This window comes from Anomalospiza imberbis, unplaced genomic scaffold, assembly GCF_031753505.1.
Source record: "Anomalospiza imberbis isolate Cuckoo-Finch-1a 21T00152 unplaced genomic scaffold, ASM3175350v1 scaffold_242, whole genome shotgun sequence".
Taxonomy (NCBI): domain Eukaryota; kingdom Metazoa; phylum Chordata; class Aves; order Passeriformes; family Viduidae; genus Anomalospiza; species Anomalospiza imberbis.
This window is the reverse complement of record NW_027099870.1, coordinates 10001-30753: the sequence shown is the minus strand read 5'-3', so window position 1 is coordinate 30753 and position 20753 is coordinate 10001. Positions and strand designations below refer to the sequence as shown.

Here is a 20753-nt window from a genome sequence, read left to right as displayed (position 1 = left end):
GCCCGCGCTTGGCTTTCGGGTGGGGTGGTGACTTTCGCCGCTCCCTGGGGGCTTTCTCCATCGGAGGAGCCTGGGGAATTGTTTTCCTCGAGCGAATCTAAGGAGCAGGCAGAAATCGGGGACCTGGGGGGTGGCGGAAACTCAAACCCCTCTTCTCCCGCGGAAGGTAAATCTGCTTTCTCTGCCTCTGTGATGGGGGAAGTCATGCCTAGCGGCTGGCTGGCTGACCCCTCCCCCTGGGTCCCGGCAGAGACCCTAGATGGCCCTGCAAAACCCCTGCTTCTCTGTGACAGCGATTCCAACACTGTTCTAGCTGAAGTCAGGAGCTTTGCAGCTATCTTATTGTTTTTTACGGCTCTATAATATAATTCTCTGTTCATCTGCTGCCAAAACCCCACCTCATATAAGAGGCGTTTCTCTGTGTTTGGGAAATCATACTGCACCCACAGTAGCAAAGCCTTTAATTTTTTCGAACTGATTTCCACAGGATGTGTGGAAATGATTCCCTGTAAATCTGCTAGAACTTGGGCCTCTTCCTGGGAATGTCCCACCCCCATGTTCTCAATTTGACTTTCTCACCAAAGCTGTATCGACACGAGGTCGGTCCGAAGATGGCACTGGTCCCTGTCCAGCAGGTCACAGGTGAGCAGATCCAGGCGCGCTTCTGAATCTCCTCCTCTCCGAGCTGGTCTCGAGGCGAAGAGTTTGGTGAGGTCAGGATACTCTGTGTCACGCTCCCTGCTGTCTTCTTCACTGGGATCTTCTGGGAAAACCTGCTTTCCTTCTCTCTTCTTGTGCAGGTGAGATCGCTTGGTGGCTCAGCTTCTCGTCTCTGGATACTTCTGAAATGCCTTCAGTGCCCACCCAGGGACGCCAGATCTCGGATGTCCCTCTAGTGCTGAGGTGACTCCGGGAAGGTAGAGAAGGCCTTCACTGGCCTGCACTGACGAAGGAAGACGCAGCAGCCGCAGTATTCGGTCTCTGGATGATTTATTTCAAATTATCAGGAAGCTTGTCTCTTCGGCTGCTGGCCGAGAGACGGCGCAGACTTCTTAACAGTTGTTTGCTATTTCTTATCTATCAATTCTCTCTGTGCCCTTGCTGAGGTCTGTTCAGCAAGGCAGAAAGGGAGCATCTGACCCTCGAGGGGCAGGCACAGAGACTAAATACTACTTGTTACGTACTACGTGTTTACTATTTCCTACCAATATCTAGCACCTATGTTGGATAGTGTGTTTTCAGTAAAACGCAATTAAAAGGTGCCAACATCACCAAAGAAGATGGAGGGTAAGAAGAAGGAGGAAAAGGACAAGTCATACCCCAAATCCTCCATGTTGGATTTTTCATACCCCCCCGTACCAATCCTGACCCCCCCGTACATCGGTCAAAACCCCCATGAACATAATGTAAAAATACTCTCCTCTAACTTATAACTACTTCTATTTTATCTACTGTAAATTCTAGATTTTTGTCTCTTCTTGTTCTTCCTGCAGAGCTGGTAACTCATTCCATGGCTCAAAATTAAAATCACAGCTGTCTCCAGCTGTCTGCCAGGGTCTCTGACTCATAGGAATATTTGAAAATGTCGGAAAAGCATTTTGGGTTCTGACAATATCATATATCTTTTGGCCCCGGGAATGGAAGTTAATTGCACCCTCGGGTTCTCTCAAGGCATAGGAGGAAGCTCCATATGTCTGCAGAGTGCAAATGTCATCTCAGGACCAGGAGGGAAAACAGCAATCATTCGTCCTTTTGTTGTGGAAAAGCCCATCACAGTTTGAGAAGAGACCTCTTGGCACAATGGGGCATTAAACTGGAAGTGGATTTTTAGTCGGGGTCACTGCAGCACTCACCACTCTGAAACTGACCTGGAAGACAGACAGTCCTGTCTGGGTGGATCAGTAGCCCTTTGAGCGAAAGAAATTGAGTGCTCTGAAAAACTTGGTCACAGAACAACTTGGAAAGGGACACATCAAGCCGACGAACAGCCCCTGGAACTCTCCAGTGTTCGTCATTTGCAAAAAGGCTTCAGGCTCATGGAGATTGCTTCATGACTTCAGAAAAATCAACTAAGTCCTTGAGGACATGGGACCACTTCAGTTGGGACTTCCCTCTCTCTCAGTGATTCCGAGAGATTGGCCGCTTGTGGTCACTGATCCCAAGGATTGTTTTTTCAGCATTCCACTCCATCAAGATGATGCTCCTCAACTCACATTTTCCATCTCAAGCATCAACAGACAGGAGCCTCTACAAAGATACCATTGGACCGTTCTTCCACAAAGCCTCAAGAACTCACCAAGCATCTGCCAATGGTACGTGGCTTGAGCTTTGTCTCCAGCATGAGAAAAATATCCGGGAGCAAAAATCATTCATTATATGGATGATTTGCTCATTGCAGCACCAACGCAACAAGAACTGCAAAAAGTTCATGACTGTGTGATTGCAGAAGTGCAACAGGCAGGATTGGAAATCAGCACTTCAAAGACTCAAGAAATTGCACCATGGAAGTACTTGGGATGGAAAATCACAGAGCAGACCATCAGACCTCAAAAAATAGAAATCAATTCAGAGATCAACAACCTACAGGATTCGCAAGAACTTCTAGGAGAGATCACCTGGATGAGGCCAATTTTGGGAATCATGAATTACGATCTGTCCCATCTCGTTGATGCACTGGAAGCCCTGGCGGGGTGGGGCGTGACCACGGTGTAATAAATAAAAGGTCTTTGTTCATCAAAACGAGCACTGAAGGAGATAAGAATTTAAGCTGAGTAAGGAGTTATAGGATGTGAGAGGGAGAGAGGCCCAAGGGGATCGCTAGTACTTTGTACTCCCGAATGCCCAAAATCCCAAATTCCCAAAACCCCAACATCCTGAATTCCCAAAGTCCTGAATTCCCAAAATCCCAAAGTCCCAATGTCCTGAATTCCCAAATTCCCAAAATCTCCAATTCCCAAATTCCTAAATCCCTGAATTCGCAAATTTCCTGAATTCCCAAAGTCCCATTTTTCCATGTTTTTTCCCAAATTCCCATTTTCCCCAGTCCAGCAGTGTCCAGATGGTTCCCCATTCCCACATTCCCATTTTTTCTTGTATTTTTCTACAATTTTTCCCATTTTCCCCTGTTTTTTCCCTTTTTTTCAAGATTTTCCATGATTTTTCCATTATTTTTCCCATTTCTCCCCGAATCCAGCAGTGTCCAGGTGGTTCCCCATTCCCACATTTCCAATTTTTCCCATTTTTAAAGCTTTTTCCATGATTTTCCCCATTTTCCCCCATTTTACCCTGTTTTTTCCATGATTTTTCTCATTTTCCCCCTTTTTTCCATGATTTTTCCATGATTTTTCCATGATTTTCCCATTTTCCCATTTTTCCCCCAATCCAGCAGTCTCCAGGTGGTTCCCCATTCCCACATTTCCATTTTTCCATGATTTCCCCATTTTTTCCCATTTTTTCCCTTTTCCCCATGATTTCTCCATTATTTTTCCATGATTTTTCCCATTTCCCCCCTTTTTTCCATGATTTTTCCATGATTTTTCCATGATTTTCACATTATTTTTCCATGATTTTTCCATTTTTCCTGTTTTTTTCATGATTCTTTCCCTTTTACCCCCAGTTTTTCCTGTTTTTCCCATGACTTTTCACAAATTCCTGTTTTTTTCCCCCAATCCGGCAATGTCCAGGTGGTGCCCGTGGGGCTCAGCCGGGGCCTCCAGAAAATTCTCCAGGAGAAATTCCTGAACCTGGCGAGGATGGATGACATCAGCCAGCTGCTCACGGGGTAGGGGACACCTTGGGGACATCAGCCAGCTGCTCACAGGGTAGGGGACACCTGGGGACATCTTGGGGATATCTGGGAACATCTTTGGGACACAGGAATTTCTTCCTGGGGTACCTGGGGACACTGGAGGGGACATGAGACCTGGGGACACCTCCAGAGATGTCACCTGTCCCTGTCCCTCAGAGGTGTCACCTTTCCATGTCACCTGTCACCTCTTCCTGTCCCTGTCCTCTGTCATCTGTCCCCGTCCCGTCAGGGACATTGTCCTGTCCCTGTCACCCGTCCCGGTCCTTGTGTCCCAGAGGTGTCACCTGTCCCTGTCCCCTGTCCTTGTCACTTGTCACCTGTCCCTGTCCCCTCAGGGATGTTGTCCTGTCACCTGTCCCTGTCACCTGTCTCCCGGAGGTGTCACCTGTGCCTGTCACCTGTCTGTGTCACCTGTCCCTGTCCCCTCAGGGACGTTGCCCTGTCCGAGAGCAAGGCGGAGCCAGACGGGTCCCAGAACGTTCTGGAACGGCCCCAGAACTGCGCCGGGCACGGCAACACCATGACGCAACAAAGCGCCATGAGACTGACTGAGGAGACAACGGGGACATCCCTGGGGACACTGAGGGGACATTGGGGTGACACAGCAGAGTGCCGTGAAGCTGACCAAGGTGACCTTGGGGATATTGAGGGGACATTGGGGACACTGAGGGGACATTAAGGGGACACACAGGGGGATGGGGACAGGTGCTGTGGTGCCCAGGTGATACCGCAGCTCAACGGCGTCCCCCTGTGTCCCCTCTCCTGTCCCCGTGTACCCATGTCACCTGTCCCTGTGCTCCCTCTGTCCCTGTGTCACCTGTCTTGTGTCCCTGTCCCCTGTTCCTGTGTCACCTGTTCCTATATCACCTGTCCCCGTGTCCCTGTGTCCCCTGTCCCTGTCCCCTGTCCCCGTGTCACTTGTCCCTCTGTCCCTGTGTCACCTGTCCCTGTCACCTATCCCAGATCGGCCCTGTCTGACGCTGCAGCTGCTGAAGGTGGAGGAGGGGCTGGGCCAGGGCAACGTCCTGTACCATGGCCTGGGTGAGTGACACACCTGGGACAGGTGAGGGACACCTGGGGACATGGGCTGGGTAAGGGACACACCTGGGGACACCTGGGGACATGGGCTGGGTAAAGAGACACACCTGTGGCTAGTTGTGTGCCAGCTGTGCCCAGGTGTCTGTGGGTATCTCAGGTGTGTGCCCAGCTGTGCCCAGGTGTACCTCAGGTGTGTGCCAGCTGTGCCCAGGTGTCTGTGGGTATCTCAGGAGTGTGCCCAGCTGTGCCCAGATGTGTCACAGGTGTGTTTCCCTGGCAGCCCCCAAAGGAGAGGCAGAGCTGTGGGAGCTGCTGGCCTGGTGGGAGCAGCGGCTGCAGGTGAGGGTGGAGCGGTGCCAGGCGCAGGAGCAGAACCTGGAGCGGAAACAGCAGCAGCGGGAATGGCACAGGTGAGAACAGGTGTGCCAGGGACAGGTGAGGGTGGCAGGGGCCTCCCAGGTGAAGAGGGTCACACAGGTGAGGACAGAAAGGTCACACAGGTGAGGTCATGCAGGTGAGGTCACACAGGTGAGGACAGAAGGGTCACACAGGTGAGGTCACACAGGTGAGGCTCCCCCAAGTGGGGCAGCCTGGCCGGATCCATCCTCAGGTATCCATCCCCTCACCTGTCCCTCACCTGTCTCTCCCCACGTAGCGCAGCCTGGCCAGGATGGGCCAGGCCGCAGGTGGCCCAGGAGGTGACAGCGATGTCGAGGACCCCAGCGCACCTGAGGTGGGTGAGGCCAAGCCATCTGACGAGGCCAAGGCCAAGTATTATAGACAGGAGCTGGGGGAGGAGCCTGATACAGGTGAGCCCGGGCCAGGTGAGGGCCAGGTGAGGTTGGGGGGTGCAGTGAGCTTTGGGGGGAGGGGGGGGTGTCCAGGTGAGTTTTTGGGGACTCCAGGTGAGCTTTTGGGGGTTCCAGGTGAGCTTGGGGGGTCCAGGTGAGTTTTGGGGGGAAGAAAAGGAAATTTCAGTGTTTCCAGGTGAGGTTGGGGTTATGAAAGGAAGTCTTGTGGGTTTCAGGTGAGTTTTTGGAGGAATTCAGGTGAATTTTAGGGTTTCCAGGTGAATTTTGGGGGGGGGGGGGTGTAAAATAGAAATATTGGGGTTTCCAGGTGAGTTTGTGGGAGATAAAGGGAAATTGTGTGGGTTTCAGGTGAGTTTTGGAGTGTTCCAGGTGAATTTTGGGGTGTTCCAGGTGATTTTGGGGTTTCCAGGTGAGTTTGGGGGAGATAAAGGGAAATTTTGGGAGTTTCCAGGTGAGTTTTCCCTCCCTGGAAGTGGCTGATGACGCAAAATTCCTGAATTTCCGTGATTTGGGATCACAGTAAACACTCTGACACTTCCAGGCAATCCTGGCACCCCAAATCCCAACTTTTCCCCCCAAATCCCAGTTTTCTATGCCTAAAATTCCATTTTCCCACCAAATCCATTTTTCCCCTTAACCCCAATTTGTTTTCCCCAAACCCCAACTCTTTTCCCAGAAATCCCAATTTTTTTCTCCCAAATCCCATTTTTTACCCCCATATCCCTTTTTTGTTCTCCTAAATCCCAATTTTCCATCCCTTAATTCCATTTCCCCCACCCCCAAACCCCAATAATTTCCCCCTAAATCCCCTATTTTCCCCTCTAAATTCCCATTTTTCCCTCTTTTTTCCCCAGATTTGTTCCCTGGTCACTCCAAGAGGAAGCAAAGGCCCTCGGCCACACCCCGAGCCTGGAAATGATGGAAGAGGAGCCCAAAATCCACACCTGGAACCCCAAAATCCCAACGGGGAACCCCAAAATCCCATCCTGGAACCCCAAAATCACACCCAGGACATCCCAAAAACCCCAAATCCCACCCCAGGAAACCTGGAACCCCCAAATCCCAACAGGAAACTCCAAAATCCCATCCTAGAACCTCCAGATCCCACCTGGGAAACCCCAAAAATCCCAAATCCCACTCAGGAAATCCCAGATCCCACCTGGGAAACCCCAAAAACCCCAAATCCCACCCGGGAAACCCCAAATGCCGCCGTGGGAAGCTCTTGACCCCCCGGAAAATCCCAAATTTCCCACAGCCAGGACGGGCCTGGAAAAGGAAGAATTGAAAGGGGGGGAAAAATGGGAATTTGGGACCCCGTGATCCCACAGGAATTGGGAATTTGGGGTCTCTGGGACGGATTTTGGGGTCCAACGGAATTTTGGGATCTTAAAGAAGAACTTTGGGATCCCCAAGGGGAATTTTGGGATCCTCAAGAAGAATTTTTGGGGTTCACAGGGGAATTTTGGGATCCCCCCCGCTGAGGATTTTGGGATTTCCAAGGAGATTTTTGGGATTTCCAGAAGAATTTTGGGATCCCCCAAAGTCTCCCTGTATCCTCTTCCACATTTTCCCTGCTGGGATCCCCAAATCCAGGGGAGACCACCCCAAAAATGGAGGAAAAAAAAAAAAAAAACAAAAAAAAAAGGGGGAAAATAAACCCCAAAAATGAGAAAAAAACATAAAAATGGGGGAAAAAAAACACTGTGGGGGAAAAGTCCTAAAAATGGGGAAAAACCCCAAAAAAACCCAGTGGGAATTTCAGGAATTTCCAGGAGTCCTTGTGGCTGGAATTCCAGGTTGGAAGTTTGGGAAATGTGGTCCCTCCCCGGCTGGGCAGGTGTTTCCCCTTGGGAGGAGCAGGAATAAAGTTGGATCCACCCCAGGACCTCGTGTTGCTCTTTTTTCCAGGAAAAATCCCATTTTCCACCCAAATTCCCATTTTCTATCACATATCCTCCTTTTTCTACCAGAATTTTCCATTTTCCCATCCCAAATTCCCATTTTTTCCAGCAAAATCCCTATTTTCCTACCCAAAATTTCCATTTCCCACCCTAAATTCCTGTTTTTTACCCCCCCAAATTCCTGTTTTCCCCACCCCAAATCCCCATTTTTCCCACCCCAAATTCCCATTTTTCCAGCCCAAATTCCCATTTTTCCCAGCTGGAAATTTCGGGATGAGCCCAAATCCTGGTACAGGGACGGGGGCGGTGCCAGAGCCTGGAGCTTTATTGAACTGGGAGCCACTGGGAGCAAACTGGGATCCACTGGGATCCAACTGGGGCCAAACTAGAACCAAATTGGGAGCGGCTCAGCTGGTGGAGGGCCTGGGGAGAGGAAAAAGGGGAGTCAGGACAGGTGAGAGGAACCCCCAGGTGTGCCCAGGCATATCTTGGTGCAATCCAGGCATGCCCCAGGTGTGCCCAGGTGTGTGAGGTGAGTGCCCAGGTGTGCCAGGTACCCACTTTGCCCACTCCTTGTTGAGGATCAGGTGGGTGTGGCAGCACCGGGACACTGTGAATGCCCCCCAGGTGAGTGTGACCCCCCCCAGGTGAGTGCCCAGGTGTGCCCAGGTGTGTGAGGTGAGTGCCCAGGTGTGCCAGGTACACACTTTGCCCACTCCACATTGAGGATCAGGTCGTCGTAGCCGAAGCCGGACATGCCCGTGATGGCCCTGGCCGCGTCCTCGCGCCGGTGGAAGCTGATGAAGGTGAATCCCTGCAAAAACAGCGCCGTGAGCACCTGGAACGGCGGGCACGGCGGGCAGGTGAGCCCTGCCCAGGCACGCAGGTGACCTTGGACTGCCCCGTGGTCTTGTCCTTGGCCAGGTAGATGCGGGAGATGAAGCCAAAGGGGTGGAAGAGCTCCTGCAGGTCGGTCTCGCGTGTGTCCTCCGACAGGTTGGTGACGTGGATGTCTTCGGCTGGGCACACGACAGGTGAGGGCAGGGGGGCCTCAGGTGGTCTCCGAGGGAGTCCAGCTGTGCCCACGTGGCCTCCAAGTGGCCCCAGGTGTGTTTTTTTCTACCCCAGGTGTCCCCAAAAGCCACCCAGGTATCCCCAGGTGTGTCCCAGGTGTTCTCAAAGCCCCCCAGGTGCATCCCAGGTGTCCCCAGAGCCCCTCAGGTGTTCCCAAAGCCCCCCAGATGTCCACAGAGCCTCCCAGGTGTGTCCCAAGTGTGCCCAGGTGTCACCAGAACCCCCCAAATGTCCCCCAGGTGTTTTTTTATCGCCCTCAGGTGCCCCCAGGTGCGTCCCAGGTGCCCCCATGTTAGCATTCAGGAACACACATAATCACGGGATATGATTATATGCAGGTGCTTTTATTGCAGAGCTCTGGGAATCAGGGGTACAGACCCAAATCTGACTCTGACATGGCTTTCGAGCTGAACGTATTTTATATTCTATCGTTATATAACTTACATATTAATTGTTAAACTTATATTGTTCTATTGTATACATTGACTTTATCCAAGCATGAATTTCTTGTGATTTTTCTCAAGCCCCTGACCACAGTTCCCCATGACTATTCTTACGATTAAACAGTAATCATATTTAATTACTAAACAATCATCACATCTAACAATTCCATCATTTATCATAGCCCAGCTACACAGGTGCAGTTCTAGCAAGTATAAGGCCTATACTTTCCCAGGGTATTTTCCCAGGGCCTACTAAGCTTAGTTTTCATTCTAACTCCCCAGATCCCCATGATTTTAAACCCTTTTACTATAATTTTCCCCCCTTTGAAAGTATTTTCAATTCACTATAAGTGCAAATGCTTTCACTTGATACAGTCTTTGGTTTCTGAGTTTATACGTGATGTTCTTCAAATCCAGAATTGATGTAACCATTGTCGTGGATGCTGTCACGAACTGGAGGATCAGAGGATGATGGGTGTGGATCCCATGTCAGTGCCTTTATTATTTTTCAGTTCCAGGACGTCCTCTTCTGTATTTCTCCTTTTAGGACACTGCAGACTAACAAAATTACTAAAAACACAATTAATAGGATTATCACACTCTCGATGATAGACTTAATCCATGAACTCGCATTCCACCCTAACCCTTTGAAGACTTTGTCTAACCAGCTCGTAGTCAAATCTTTTTGCTCTTCTTGTGCTTCATGCTCTATTTGTTTTAACTGACTGATATCATAGTCTATATCTGCAGTTACATTTGGGATGTGGATGCAGCAATGATCAATCCATCCCTTTAAAGATCCACACACTCCATGCTCTTTCAGAAGTAACAAATCAAAGGCAAATCGATTTTGCAAAGTCATTTTTGTGGTGGCTTGTAATTGTACGATAAGTTCTTTAAATCCTTCCCTAGTGACTCTTGCCAGTCTATCTACCTGACCTGTAAGTTTGTACAGTATTTCTTTATTCTGATAGTTTGCTATAGGACCAAGCAAAGACTCTAGGGCCCACCCAAATTTCACTCCACTAGAGGGTTCTTGCCAAATGTCATCTTGATTTTCATTATCTGGGGCTTCTCGTCTTGTTCTTATCTGCAGAAGTTCGTGTTTTCCCTTAAATGGGGACTTTTTCCAAATTGGACATAAAGTAGGGAGGCCTAAAGTGATTTCTTTTACTTTCCCATCTACAGGTAGATGGGTTGTCCAGGTACCATCACTTGTTGCCCATACAAATTGTCCTGGACTTTGGATTGTACTTTTGGTACATCCTACAAGTATTTTGTAATTCATTTTACCCTGCTTGTGTTTGATGCCTCAGCAGGCATGACCAATTTGTAAGGCTACTCCCAGTGGTGGCATTTGTTTTATCTCTATATCATCAGAAGTGCAATCATAAGTTTTATTTACATGCCCACCAACTTACTTTGTCTGCCTTTATTCTACTGCTAGTGGCAGTGTTTGTTACTGCTGGATCTGTATCATTTTCTGAACCTTCCCATTTAATGCACCAAGGGGTGGTTGCCATGTACTGGAATTTTTGAAGTATACTCAGAGACCATGCACTGTCCCAAGGCTCTATATGACCTTTGTGATCTTTTACCTTGCACTTCCACACCAGAGTGGTTTCTGTAACATTTTCTGTAATCTTTTTATGATGTGGTAAGTAGCATTGCCATTTATTTGGGATGCCCCCCGACCATCCTATAGGATATCCTCTCGTGCCATTATTGTGAAGACAGTCTTGTTGACTCAAAGGATGCAGCCATTGTCCTATTACTTTCCAGGTTACCTTGATTACCTGTCTTGATTCTGGTACCTGTTTACATGTAATTGTTTTGTTCTTTTGTATTTCAGGCAGTTTTGTTGTTATGATTCCCCAATTTATTGGGTCTCCCGCTGCCTTCGGTATTGGCAGACAGACAGTTATTTTGCTAGTGTTCTGCATTTTGGCAAAATCTTTAATTAATCCAATCATTACATTCTCAGCCCAAATTGCATTGGAAACCTTTATCACCTGTGTTTCTGCCTGTACCTCCCTCCTTATTCTAGAATGAAGAGTGGTTAATTGATCTTTTTGCATTCTACATCCCAAAGACCATGAAATGAGCATTGGTACAATTACTGGTAACACTCTTGAAACAATTAAACACATCTTATCTGCAGCTCTGTTGGTCCCGCAGTTTACACAGTCCGCAGACCGGGATGGGCTTTCTTCACTCGAGTGTAGTGTATCCAGGGGTCCACTCCAGCTACTTTGACTGCTGTAAAGGTGGTCAATAGTACCTGATGGGGTCCAGTCCACTTCTCTTTTAATGGTTCTTCATTCCAATTCTTAATATACACCTCATCTCCCAGATGTATGTCATGAACTGGATTCTCCAGAGTCAACGGCCTATTCCACACGAGGATGCTCCGAAGCCGTGCTAAAGTTTTCCCGAGAGACAGAACATAGTTATATACTTTCTGTTTTCCCATGACATGTACATTTGGATTGGGTCCAGGAGATTTGTATGGTTTCCCATACAATATCTCATAAGGACTGACTGACATCCCACTCCTAGGCTTTATCCGAATTCTCAGCAATGCTATTGGTAAAGCCTGTGGCCACTGCAGTTTGGCTTCTTGACATATTTCACTGATTTGCCTTTTTAGTGTCTGATTCATCCTCTCTACCTTTCCACTTGGCTGGGGTCTCCATGGTGTATGGAGGTCCCAAGTTATTCCCAGCAAAGTACTTACTTCTTTTACCACCGTGGCTATGGAATTGGGTCCCCTATCTGATTATATCCCTAGAGGCACCCCGAATCTGGGAATGATTTCTTGTAGTAACCACTTAACAGTTTCTTTTGCTTGGTTTGTGCGACAGGGAAGGGCTTCTGACCATCCAGAAAATGTGTCAACCCCTACTAAAAGATATTTATATCCTTGACTTCTTGGTAATTCTACAAAATTTACCTGCCAATAATCTCCTGGTTCTATCCCTACCCAAACCCTTCCTAGCTGTGCCTGTCATCTAGCTACTGGGTTGTTTTTCAAGCAGATCTCACATTTTGACATTATTGATTTTGCCATTGTTAACATTTGTACTGAGACCAAATTGTGTTTTAGAAACTTCACCAATGCCTCTGCACCCCAATGACATTCGTTATGTTTAATTTGTAGACCCTCTCTCATTACCAAGGGGTACCACTATCTGTCTATGTGCAGTTACATACCACCCTTCTGAATTCTTCTGTGCATTCAGCAAATGTCCCAATTTCTCATCTTCTGCTGAATATTTTGGCTGTGGAGGTAAATTGAATTGAGATACATTAAGTTTTAAAGGTACCAATGCAATTGCTGTTTGCAACTTTCAAGCAGCCTGTCGGGCTGTCCAGTCTGCCTTTCGATTTCCCTCACAAATTTTGGAGCTTCCTGATTGATGTGCTTTACAGTGCATAATTGCCACTTGTTCAGGTTTTTGTACTGCTCTTATCAGCTGCAGAACTGCATCTTGATGTTTAATGTGCATCCCTTGAGACTAAAGCAGGCCCCGTTCTTTCCATAGGGCCCCGTGCACATGCACCTCTCCGAAAACATCTTTTGAATCAGTCCATATGTTTACCTTTTTCCCTTCACTTAAGTCCAGTGCTCTGGTTAAAGCAACCAGTTCTGCCTTCTGGGCGGATGTATTTGGTGGTAATGCTTTTGCCTCTACCACTGTACTGATTGTTGTTACCACATAGCCAGCGTATCTGATTCTGTTCTCCATGAAACTGCTTCCATCTGTGAACAACTCCCAGTCTGGCTGTTCTAGGGGGACATCTTTCACATCTGGTCTAGCCGTACAGATGTGTTCTATTACTTCCACGCAATTGTGTTCCAATGGGCTTTCTTCAGATGTTGTACCTAGGAACAAGGCTGGGTTCAAAAGGTTAGTTGTTTTTCATGTTACATCATCTTGCTCCATTAAGATTACCTGGAATTTTGTCATCCAGCTGGGGGATAGCCAATGGCCCCACTTCTGCTCCAAAACTGTGGTTACCATGTGCGGTACATAGACATCTATGTGCCTTCCCATGGTGAGCTTCCTGGCTTCTTGTATCAGGATCATAGTGGCTGCGACTGCCCGCAGACATGAAGGCCACCCGGCACCGACGTTATCAAGTTGTTTGGAAAAGTAGCCCACCGGCCTTTTCCAGCTTCCCAAACGTTGGGTTCGGACTCCCAATGCCAGGCGCAGCCTTTCATGTACAAACAGCTGAAAATCTTTGGACAAATCAGGTAACCCCAATGCAGGAGCAGCTGTCAAGGCCTCCTTTCGTTTGAGGAAGGCCTCCTTCTGTGGTTTGCCACAGGTAAATGGCTGCGTCTTCTGGGCCTCATAGAGGGGTTTTGCAATTAGTCCATGATCCACAGCCGGCACCACCCGGTCATCACAAGGAAGACTCGAAGCTTGTGTAGATTCTGGGGCTCTGGAATGGCACAAATAGCTTGAACACGGTTAAGTACCCAGTTTTCACGGCCCTTGTGAGATTTCACATCCCAGGTAAATCACAGTCTGTTGGGCAATTTGTGCTTTTTCTTTAGACACCTTATATCTTCCCATTCACAGTTAATTGAAAATCTCAACTGTTACCTTTCCGCAAGTTGCTTTTTCCTCTGTAGCTATCAGTATATCATCAATATACTGTAGCAGTGGGAATTGTTCTCTCGGTACTTGCCCATTTGCAGATCAGATCTCCAGCTCCACTTAGGCACTGTGACATGTCTCGAGGTTGTTTGCCTTGGCCAGGCTGGAAAGTGCCCATTTCTATATAGAGCTGGGCAGGAGAGGGCAGAGAGCACTTTCCTCTGACAGCAGGTTGCAGATTGCCTCGGAAAGAGCCGTGTCCTTGGAATGTGCTGCAAATCCAAATTCTTGGCAAACCGTAGTTAGTGTGCAGTGCGGGTACACTCTCCCCTTGCCAAATGGAGTGGGAAGGCTTTTCGCTAAGATAGAGACGACTAGAGAAGCAGAAGACGCGGCTCCGGAGGTATCTGAAGGGAAGTGCCGGTTCCCGGCGTCTTTCAGCTTGAAGCGGCGCTCCGGAGCGCTCCGCTGCCGCTCTACTGAGCTGTGCGCGAACTAGCCGCTTCTTTGCCTCCAAGAGGCAGAGATCGCGGTTGCTTGGAAGAGGCGAAGAACGAAGCCGCAAAGAAGCGGGCTTGTGTGCGAAGCCTTCCGACTGCTGGAAGACGGTGGCTGCCGCTCTCCTGCCTGTTGAATTCACTCTCGGCAAGCGAATGGAAAGCGTTCCAGGACAACTTGCCTGGGTTTTGACTTGGTCCTGATGCGTCCCACTTTGGCAAGTCTTGCTCGTCGCCAGAGGCTCCGAGATGCACAGAACACGGTGGCAGCTGCTGAAAAGAAGGGCAGCGGTGAGTTTGCCGACAAGCAAGAACATAGGCAGATGACTGTGCTTGGGAAGGAGCAGCTGCCTGGTTTTGGCAATTGCCTTCACAGCGCACAGAAGCGCGATGCTCTGCTGCTTCTTTTTTCCCAGTCAGTGAATTACTCACTAGTGAAGCTGAGCCAGGCTCTTCAGCTTTGCTGCTTTTGAGCATCTGTGCTCTGCTGCTTCTTTTTCCCAGTCAGTGAATTGCTCACTAGTGAAGCTGAGCCAGGCTCTTCAGCTTTGCTGCTTTTGAGCATCTGTGCTCCACTTATGCTCTGTGACATCTCTCGAGGTTGTTTGCCTCGGCCAGGCTGGAAAGTGCCCGCTAGTACCTAGAGCTGGGCAGGAGAGGGCAGAGAGCACTTCCATCTGACAGCAGGTTGCAGATTGCCTCGGAAAGAGCCGAGTCCTTGGAATGTGCAGCAAATCCAAATTCTTGGCAAACCGTAGTTAGTGTGCAGTGCTGGTACACTCTGCCCTTGCCAAATGGAGTGGGAAAGCTTTTCGCTAAGCTAGAGACGACTAGAGAAGCAGAAGACGCGGCTCCGGAGGTATCCAGAGGGAAGTGCCGGTTCCCGGCGTCTTTCGGCAGAAGCGGCGCTCCGGAGCACTCCGCTGCCGCTCTACTGAGCTGTGCGCGAACTAGCCTCTTCTTCGCCTCCGAGAGGCAGAGATCGCGGTTGCTTGGAAGAGGCGAAGAACGAAGCCGCAAAGAAGCGGGCTTGTGTGCGAAGCCTTCCGACTGCTGGAGGACGGTGGCTGCCGCTCTCCTGCCAGTTGAATTCACTCTCGGCAAGCGAATGGAAAGCGTTCCAGGACAACTTGCCTGGGTTTTGACTTGGTCCTGATGCCTCCCACCTTGGCAAGTCTTGCTCGTCGCCAGAGGCTCCGAGATGCACAGAAGACGGTGGCAGCTGCTGAAAAGAAGGGCAGCGGTGAGTTTGTCGACAAGCAAGAGCATAGGCAGGATGTGTAGTGCAACATGTGTAGTGCAGAATTTGGGGCTCTAACCATGCGTCTGTAAAACCTGGCGATGCAGGGATAGTACCTTGGTCCATGATGGCACCCCTGGGGCTGGAGCCGTAATCACGGTGGGGCTTGGAAATGGACTGCAGGGCTGGGATCGTGAGTGAAAATGGAAATGAAACTGTATTATTGAGAACGGGGCTGTGCACATCGAGTTGAAATTATGGAGAAGGTGGCACAGTGACTGGATATTATTGGGCAGGAGCTGAAATCACTGCAGGGCTGGGAAAGGGACTGCACAGGGCATAGGAACCAAAGGGCTGACAAATACACTGTGGGGTTTGTGCACTGAAATCACTGTAGGCCTGTGACATGGATCCTGGGGCTGGCTATTGGGACTGAAACTAGAACAGGATGTGTAGTGCGGAATTTTGGGCTCTAACCGTGCGCCTGTAAAACCCGGCGATGCAGTGATACTGCCTTGGTCTGTGATGGCTCCCCTGGGGCTGGAGCCGAAATCACGGTGGGGCTGGGAAATGGACTGCGGGGCTGGGATCGTGAGTGAAAATGGAAATGAAACTGTATTATTGAGAACGGGGCTGTGCACATGGAGTTGAAATTATGGAGAAGGTGGAATAGTGACTGGGCATTATTGGGCAGGAGCTGAAATCACTACTGGGCTGGGATATTGATGGAATATAAGTGTGAAAACTACAAATTTAAAAAAATTCAACACGGTTTAAAATGAAGGTTTTTTTTTTTTTAGTTTTTTACTTGGGTAGTGGAAGGGTTTTATATAAACAATATAAACCTTATAGAAATATCAATCTACATGTAGAAATATATCATCAATATATTGAGATATGTGTAAAAATATAAAATATAATAATATATAAGTAATAGGAATAAATGTTATGATTATACATTAATATACATTCTAAATCAAAATATGAATATGAATATGAAAAGTATAAAAATAAAATAGATTGAAATAAAGTTTACAAGAAAAGGTTTTTTATTTGCGTTCTTACTGGGTTAGAGTCAGGGTTTTTTTTGTTGGTATTGGTTTGTTTTTTTTTTTTTTCCGTGTGGGATGTTCTGGGGCACTTATTGCAGAGGATGTTTGGAAGGAGACGGCAGCCGTTCTGTCTCGCCCGCCTTCCCTGCCTGCAGCCCCAAGGCGAGCGGCAGCCCCCGGCTGAGGGGGGTGGCAGTGCCCCCGCCTTGTGGCCAGAGTGCGGTACTGCAGCCCCCCCACGGAGGTGCTGCAGCGGCCGCCATCTTGGGAGTGGCTCGGCCGGAGTGTCCCGGCCCCGCTTGGCCTTCTCATGATGGCGACAAAAAAAAGACGGGGAAATCGAAGACACCCCCCCCCACCCCGGTTGGTCTACAGTGCTGCCTGCACAACAGCCGCGACGCCGCAGCGCCCCGGCGGGATTTTTCGTGGCGATTCCTGGGGTCGTGCACGAGGGCTGTGGGGTCAGCAGCAGCGCGGGCGTGCGGAGGTCCTTTAGCTGCCACCATCTTGGGAGCGGCATGTCGCAGACTCGCTTGACCTTCCCAATTGGGCGGCAAAAACGGCGGGAAAAACCAGGATCCCGCTCTGCCTCCTACACCCCACCCTGACACCGGCGCCGCCCGCGCGGGATTTTTTATGGTGCTGCCCGTGCCGTGGCCAGATGGGCTGGTGAGTATCGAATCAATCCCTGCCTCCTCGTGAACAAGTTGCTGGAAGGAGTCATCGTCAGGGACGGCTTTGGAGAAGACGGAAAAGTCATCGTCAGGGACGGCTTTGGAGAAGACGGAAATGGAGAAGTCCAGAACCAGCTCGGGTAAGCCCTGAGCTGGCAGTCAGAGGGAACCGTGGTTTTGTTGCTCTTAGGGGCTGGTATTCTTTGGAAATGTCTGAATGTCTGATGGCGGTATTTTTCTTTGTGGCTTCCAGTACAAAACAGAGCGTGAGTGGATCCTCAGGTTTCTTGGAGAAGGGCTGCGTGGCAAACACTGCTGTGAGCTTTATGTCTACCAGAGGATTTTCTGGGTCATTCTTTCCCTTTCAGCAGTCCTTAGTGTGACGAGGGCTCCCAGGTAAGAGTTCAAAAAGAGCAGTTCCCAATTACCCCCAAACCACAACAAGCTTGTACGGCTTCAAGATCTCAAGTACAACAGAGAAAGGAACAGCTGATTCTGCCTTGGTCCTCTTGAAAATCGGTTCCTTGTCAGTTAGGTGTATGTGTGGAGGGGGAAAGAGTTGCTTGTGTCTAAACCAGTCCCTGAAACTTATGCCCTGAAACTGGAACAGGTTCCTGCCATCAAGGAGCCTCACGTGGGTGCCGTGGTTTTGCTCCTGCAGTCGGGGCCTTTTCTTTTTGGGGTCTCTATTCCCCAGCCAGCATATTTGTTACCTGAACAGTGCTTCAGCAGGAGGGAAACTCACATGCCAGGAGCTCTCAGGTTTGAGAGCACCCACCCTGGGTATTTCAAGTACCAAAACCTTGGACAAAGGAGAAAATTGTCTTGCTACTTGAATACTTCTTGTCAGCGCAGCACCTGTGGTATGAAGCTTTGAAGGGAGAATGTCTTTCCTTCTGTGGACTTGCTGAGAACAAGTGGTGTTCGTTTTACCTGGGAAGTTGATCAGATACCAGCCAAATTGCTCATTTTAAGTTAGAGAATTAGGTCTTGGCTGTAAAAGAACCCGCTGCATTTTCTGTTCCAGAGTCGCATTCTGGAGATATTACAGATTGCTGCCCGTGTCACCAGAGCTGCCTATGAGCTGCTAGAGGATCGCAGCCTCCTTGCGTGGGTCCTGCACAGCTTAGAGAAAAGGTAACCAGAGAAGGACAGGAGAAATGGGAACAATTTCCTGTCCCCGGTGGAAGAATTACGTGGCTGAGGATGAAAGCAAGGGTGACAGGCAGGGAGACAGGGGCACCAAGGGCCGCACTGGCAGAACTTGCTGAACTCTGAGGTGTCCCTTGTGGTTTTGAAAACAGAATCAAGACGCTTTCAGGTTGTGGTAGGAGGGGATGATGGTGCGGAGGGGTGGGGAAGCTTTGTGATTTGGAAACCACTTCCTTAAAAAGCAAAGTGACACCTTGTGCTGGTGTCTTTACCTTTTAAATTTCAAGCATCCTCAGTTCCCATCCTGTCACAGGACCTGCTGCACAGGAAGTGGCACAATAATGGATTTGAGCTGTCTAGAACATTATTTCTCCTCCCCTTGCCTCTCTCCCTCACAAAAAAAAAAATCTCTTCTGCAAACACAGAGTGCCATGACAAGTTCAGGCAAGTGCACCAAAAGTGCACTAGAATATGGTCCCCTGCAGGAGATGGACCAGCTGCTGGTGAGGATCTGCCTTTCAAATGTGGTTTTTTTGTTTTGTTTTGTTTTGTTTTTCAGCTTTCTGGAGAACAAGGTGATAAATAAAATGATTTCCTTACTCCATACTCTATGGCTAATAAATTTAGGAGTCAAGAGAGAAAACAAGAATCAGTCCCAGACAGTGCTGTTGAGATGGATATATTATCTATCTACCTGTGTATAGATATTTGTTTTTTGTTTTTTTTTTTTTTTTTTTAATTTTTTTTTCTGTGTAGCAATAATAATGGGATTTTTTTTTTAGGATACCTTGCTTTAATATTTTATATTTTTAATAAAGTGTGATTTAAAGCTTTGCTGGGCCGGCAGGCGGGAGAGGTGGCGCGGCGCTGCGCTGGTGCCGGCTGGTGCCGGTCGCTCAGTCCGCTCCGGGCGCGGGGCTCGGGCGCTGCCGGGGCTCCCTGGCCCCGGTGCCGGCCCCGCCGGTCAGGGGGCAGCGGGCGGGGGTCTCCCGGCGGGGCGCCGCCCCTACCGGCCGGAGGAACTGCTTTCGTGTCGGGAGTGCAGCTTTTAATTTTCCGAAGTTGCTTGATGTTGTGGTTTGGAGGTGGTTTTCAGGAATAGATTGTATAGTTTCATTTGGTTTGTAGTTGATGTATGATAAGGGACATGCTGTACTTCTTGAATGTTATGGTTCTAGGTTCAGGTGCTGATAAGGTTTTTTTAGGATTGAGTTTGTTGTTGGATATTTTTTTCATAAGATTTGTTGGATTTTTTTTTATTAGTTTTGATGTTTCTTGTTGGATTATTTAGAACTGTTTTTATACCATAAAAATATAAATAAAACATTAACATTTTAAAATGATATGCTTTTTTAAGGTTCATCATGGTTTTTATGGGTCATAGAATGAAGTAGAGGGCCAGATGTTAATTCTGCTGTGGTGGAGTTCATAAGCGTGAGTATGTAGTGTCTGTTTTGGTGGGTTTGAGGTAGTGTCCTAAAGTTAATAAGTGAGGTTGTTATAGTATTGATAGTTGCATTATTTTTACAACATTATACAGGTTGTAATTGTTTGGTTTGTTTGGTTTTGTATGTTTTCTTGATGCAGAGAATTTAGGAGATATTGTTTAAGGTTAGATTTATCCGTGGTATTCTTGCTTGCAGCTCAGCAAGGGGCCCCAGGTCGGTGACTCTAGGAAATTGCCAGCGGGCGAGGTGGCCTTCCTTCACAGCCGAGGTGGATTCTCACCCCGGACGTCCGAGAGATAAGTCGGGGGCTAGGAGGCTGAGAGGGGATGAAAGCGAGGCGCTGGGAGGGCTCTCTGAGGCAGCTTTGGAGATGGGGTGTGGCCCCTTAGGCCACGTAAAGGAAAAGCCTCCCAGTGCTGAAGTGCTCAGGGCAGAGCAGTGCCGGTGCACAGTGTGTCACTTGTCTGTCGTGCCTTCTGTGTCTTTTGCCTTAGTCCTCTGAGGGGCTTATCAGAAGCCCAGGTGTCCCATCTTTGCCTCTCTGATCTCATCTGTGTTCCTCGGCCCAGTGCCGATTCCTTCTTTCCTTTGACTCGGGAGCCCGGACGGGCATCGGCGCGGCATCCGGTCAGCTGTCTTTTGAGGTCTTGTTCTGAGCTGTTCTCGACAGCTGTGCACTGCAACCATCCGTTCTAGCAGATTAGGACCGGTACCAATGCGAAGATCCGTAGAGCATTCTGACCCTAGGATTCTCGGGCATCCGTCTCTGCGTTGCTTGGAATAGGTCATTCAGTTAGCATCATCTTTCTTCGTGCAGGGTTCCCTGAGCCTTATAGGCCCGCCATCAGTCTCACCTAGGTACTCTCATTCTGCAGCCTCTGGCTCCCTGAGGGCCTTCTTCTCGCCCAGAGCGCTTTCTCCCTCCCGTTGTGTCCCCTTGTTTGTCTTGTTCTGTGTCACGGGTGTCTGGGTATTTGGCCTGGAGCTGCTCTGCCCTGCTGCAT

The 20753-nt window shown here is 49.0% G+C and overlaps 2 protein-coding genes and 1 pseudogene across 2 annotated transcripts; 2 read left to right on the top strand and 1 right to left on the bottom strand.

Annotated features, from left to right (window-relative positions):
* Nucleotides 1-611: 611 nt before the first annotated feature.
* On the top strand, nt 612-5278 carry LOC137466503 (suppressor of SWI4 1 homolog). Its single transcript, XM_068178227.1, has 6 exons — nt 612-642; nt 801-903; nt 3578-3781; nt 4238-4360; nt 4770-4849; nt 5127-5278. The coding sequence occupies exons 1-6, from the start codon at nt 612-614 to the stop codon at nt 5258-5260; spliced, it is 675 nt and encodes a 224-aa protein (XP_068034328.1). The 3' UTR covers nt 5261-5278.
* A 103-nt stretch (nt 5279-5381) lies between these two features.
* Nucleotides 5382-7540, top strand: LOC137466502 (microtubule-associated protein tau-like; annotated as a pseudogene).
* A 426-nt stretch (nt 7541-7966) lies between these two features.
* Nucleotides 7967-11772, bottom strand: LOC137466501 (eukaryotic translation initiation factor 3 subunit G-B-like). The gene is made up of 4 exons (XM_068178226.1): nt 11748-11772; nt 8451-8578; nt 8225-8373; nt 7967-7982 (listed from the first exon to the last, which is right to left on the bottom strand). The coding sequence occupies exons 1-4, from the start codon at nt 11770-11772 to the stop codon at nt 7967-7969; spliced, it is 318 nt and encodes a 105-aa protein (XP_068034327.1).
* Between the last annotated feature and the right edge of the window lie 8981 nt (nt 11773-20753).

Bases quoted from the DNA above. Each gene is read 5' to 3' on its own strand.
- LOC137466503 (XM_068178227.1), top strand. From the start codon at position 612: ATGGCACTGGTCCCTGTCCAGCAGGTCACAG. The intron at 643-800 runs GTGAGCAGATCC...CTTCTTGTGCAG, and splicing joins CCCTGTCCAGCAGGTCACAG to GTGAGATCGCTTGGTGGCTC. The intron at 904-3,577 runs GTGACTCCGGGA...ATTTTTCCATTT, and splicing joins GATGTCCCTCTAGTGCTGAG to TTCCTGTTTTTTTCATGATT.
- LOC137466501 (XM_068178226.1), bottom strand. From the start codon at position 11,772: ATGGAGACCCCAGCCAAGTGGAAAG. The intron at 8,579-11,747 runs GTAGAGAGGATG...TCGTGTGCCCAG, and splicing joins GACCCCAGCCAAGTGGAAAG to CCGAAGACATCCACGTCACC. The intron at 8,374-8,450 runs GTCACCTGCGTG...CTGTTTTTGCAG, and splicing joins AGACCACGGGGCAGTCCAAG to GGATTCACCTTCATCAGCTT.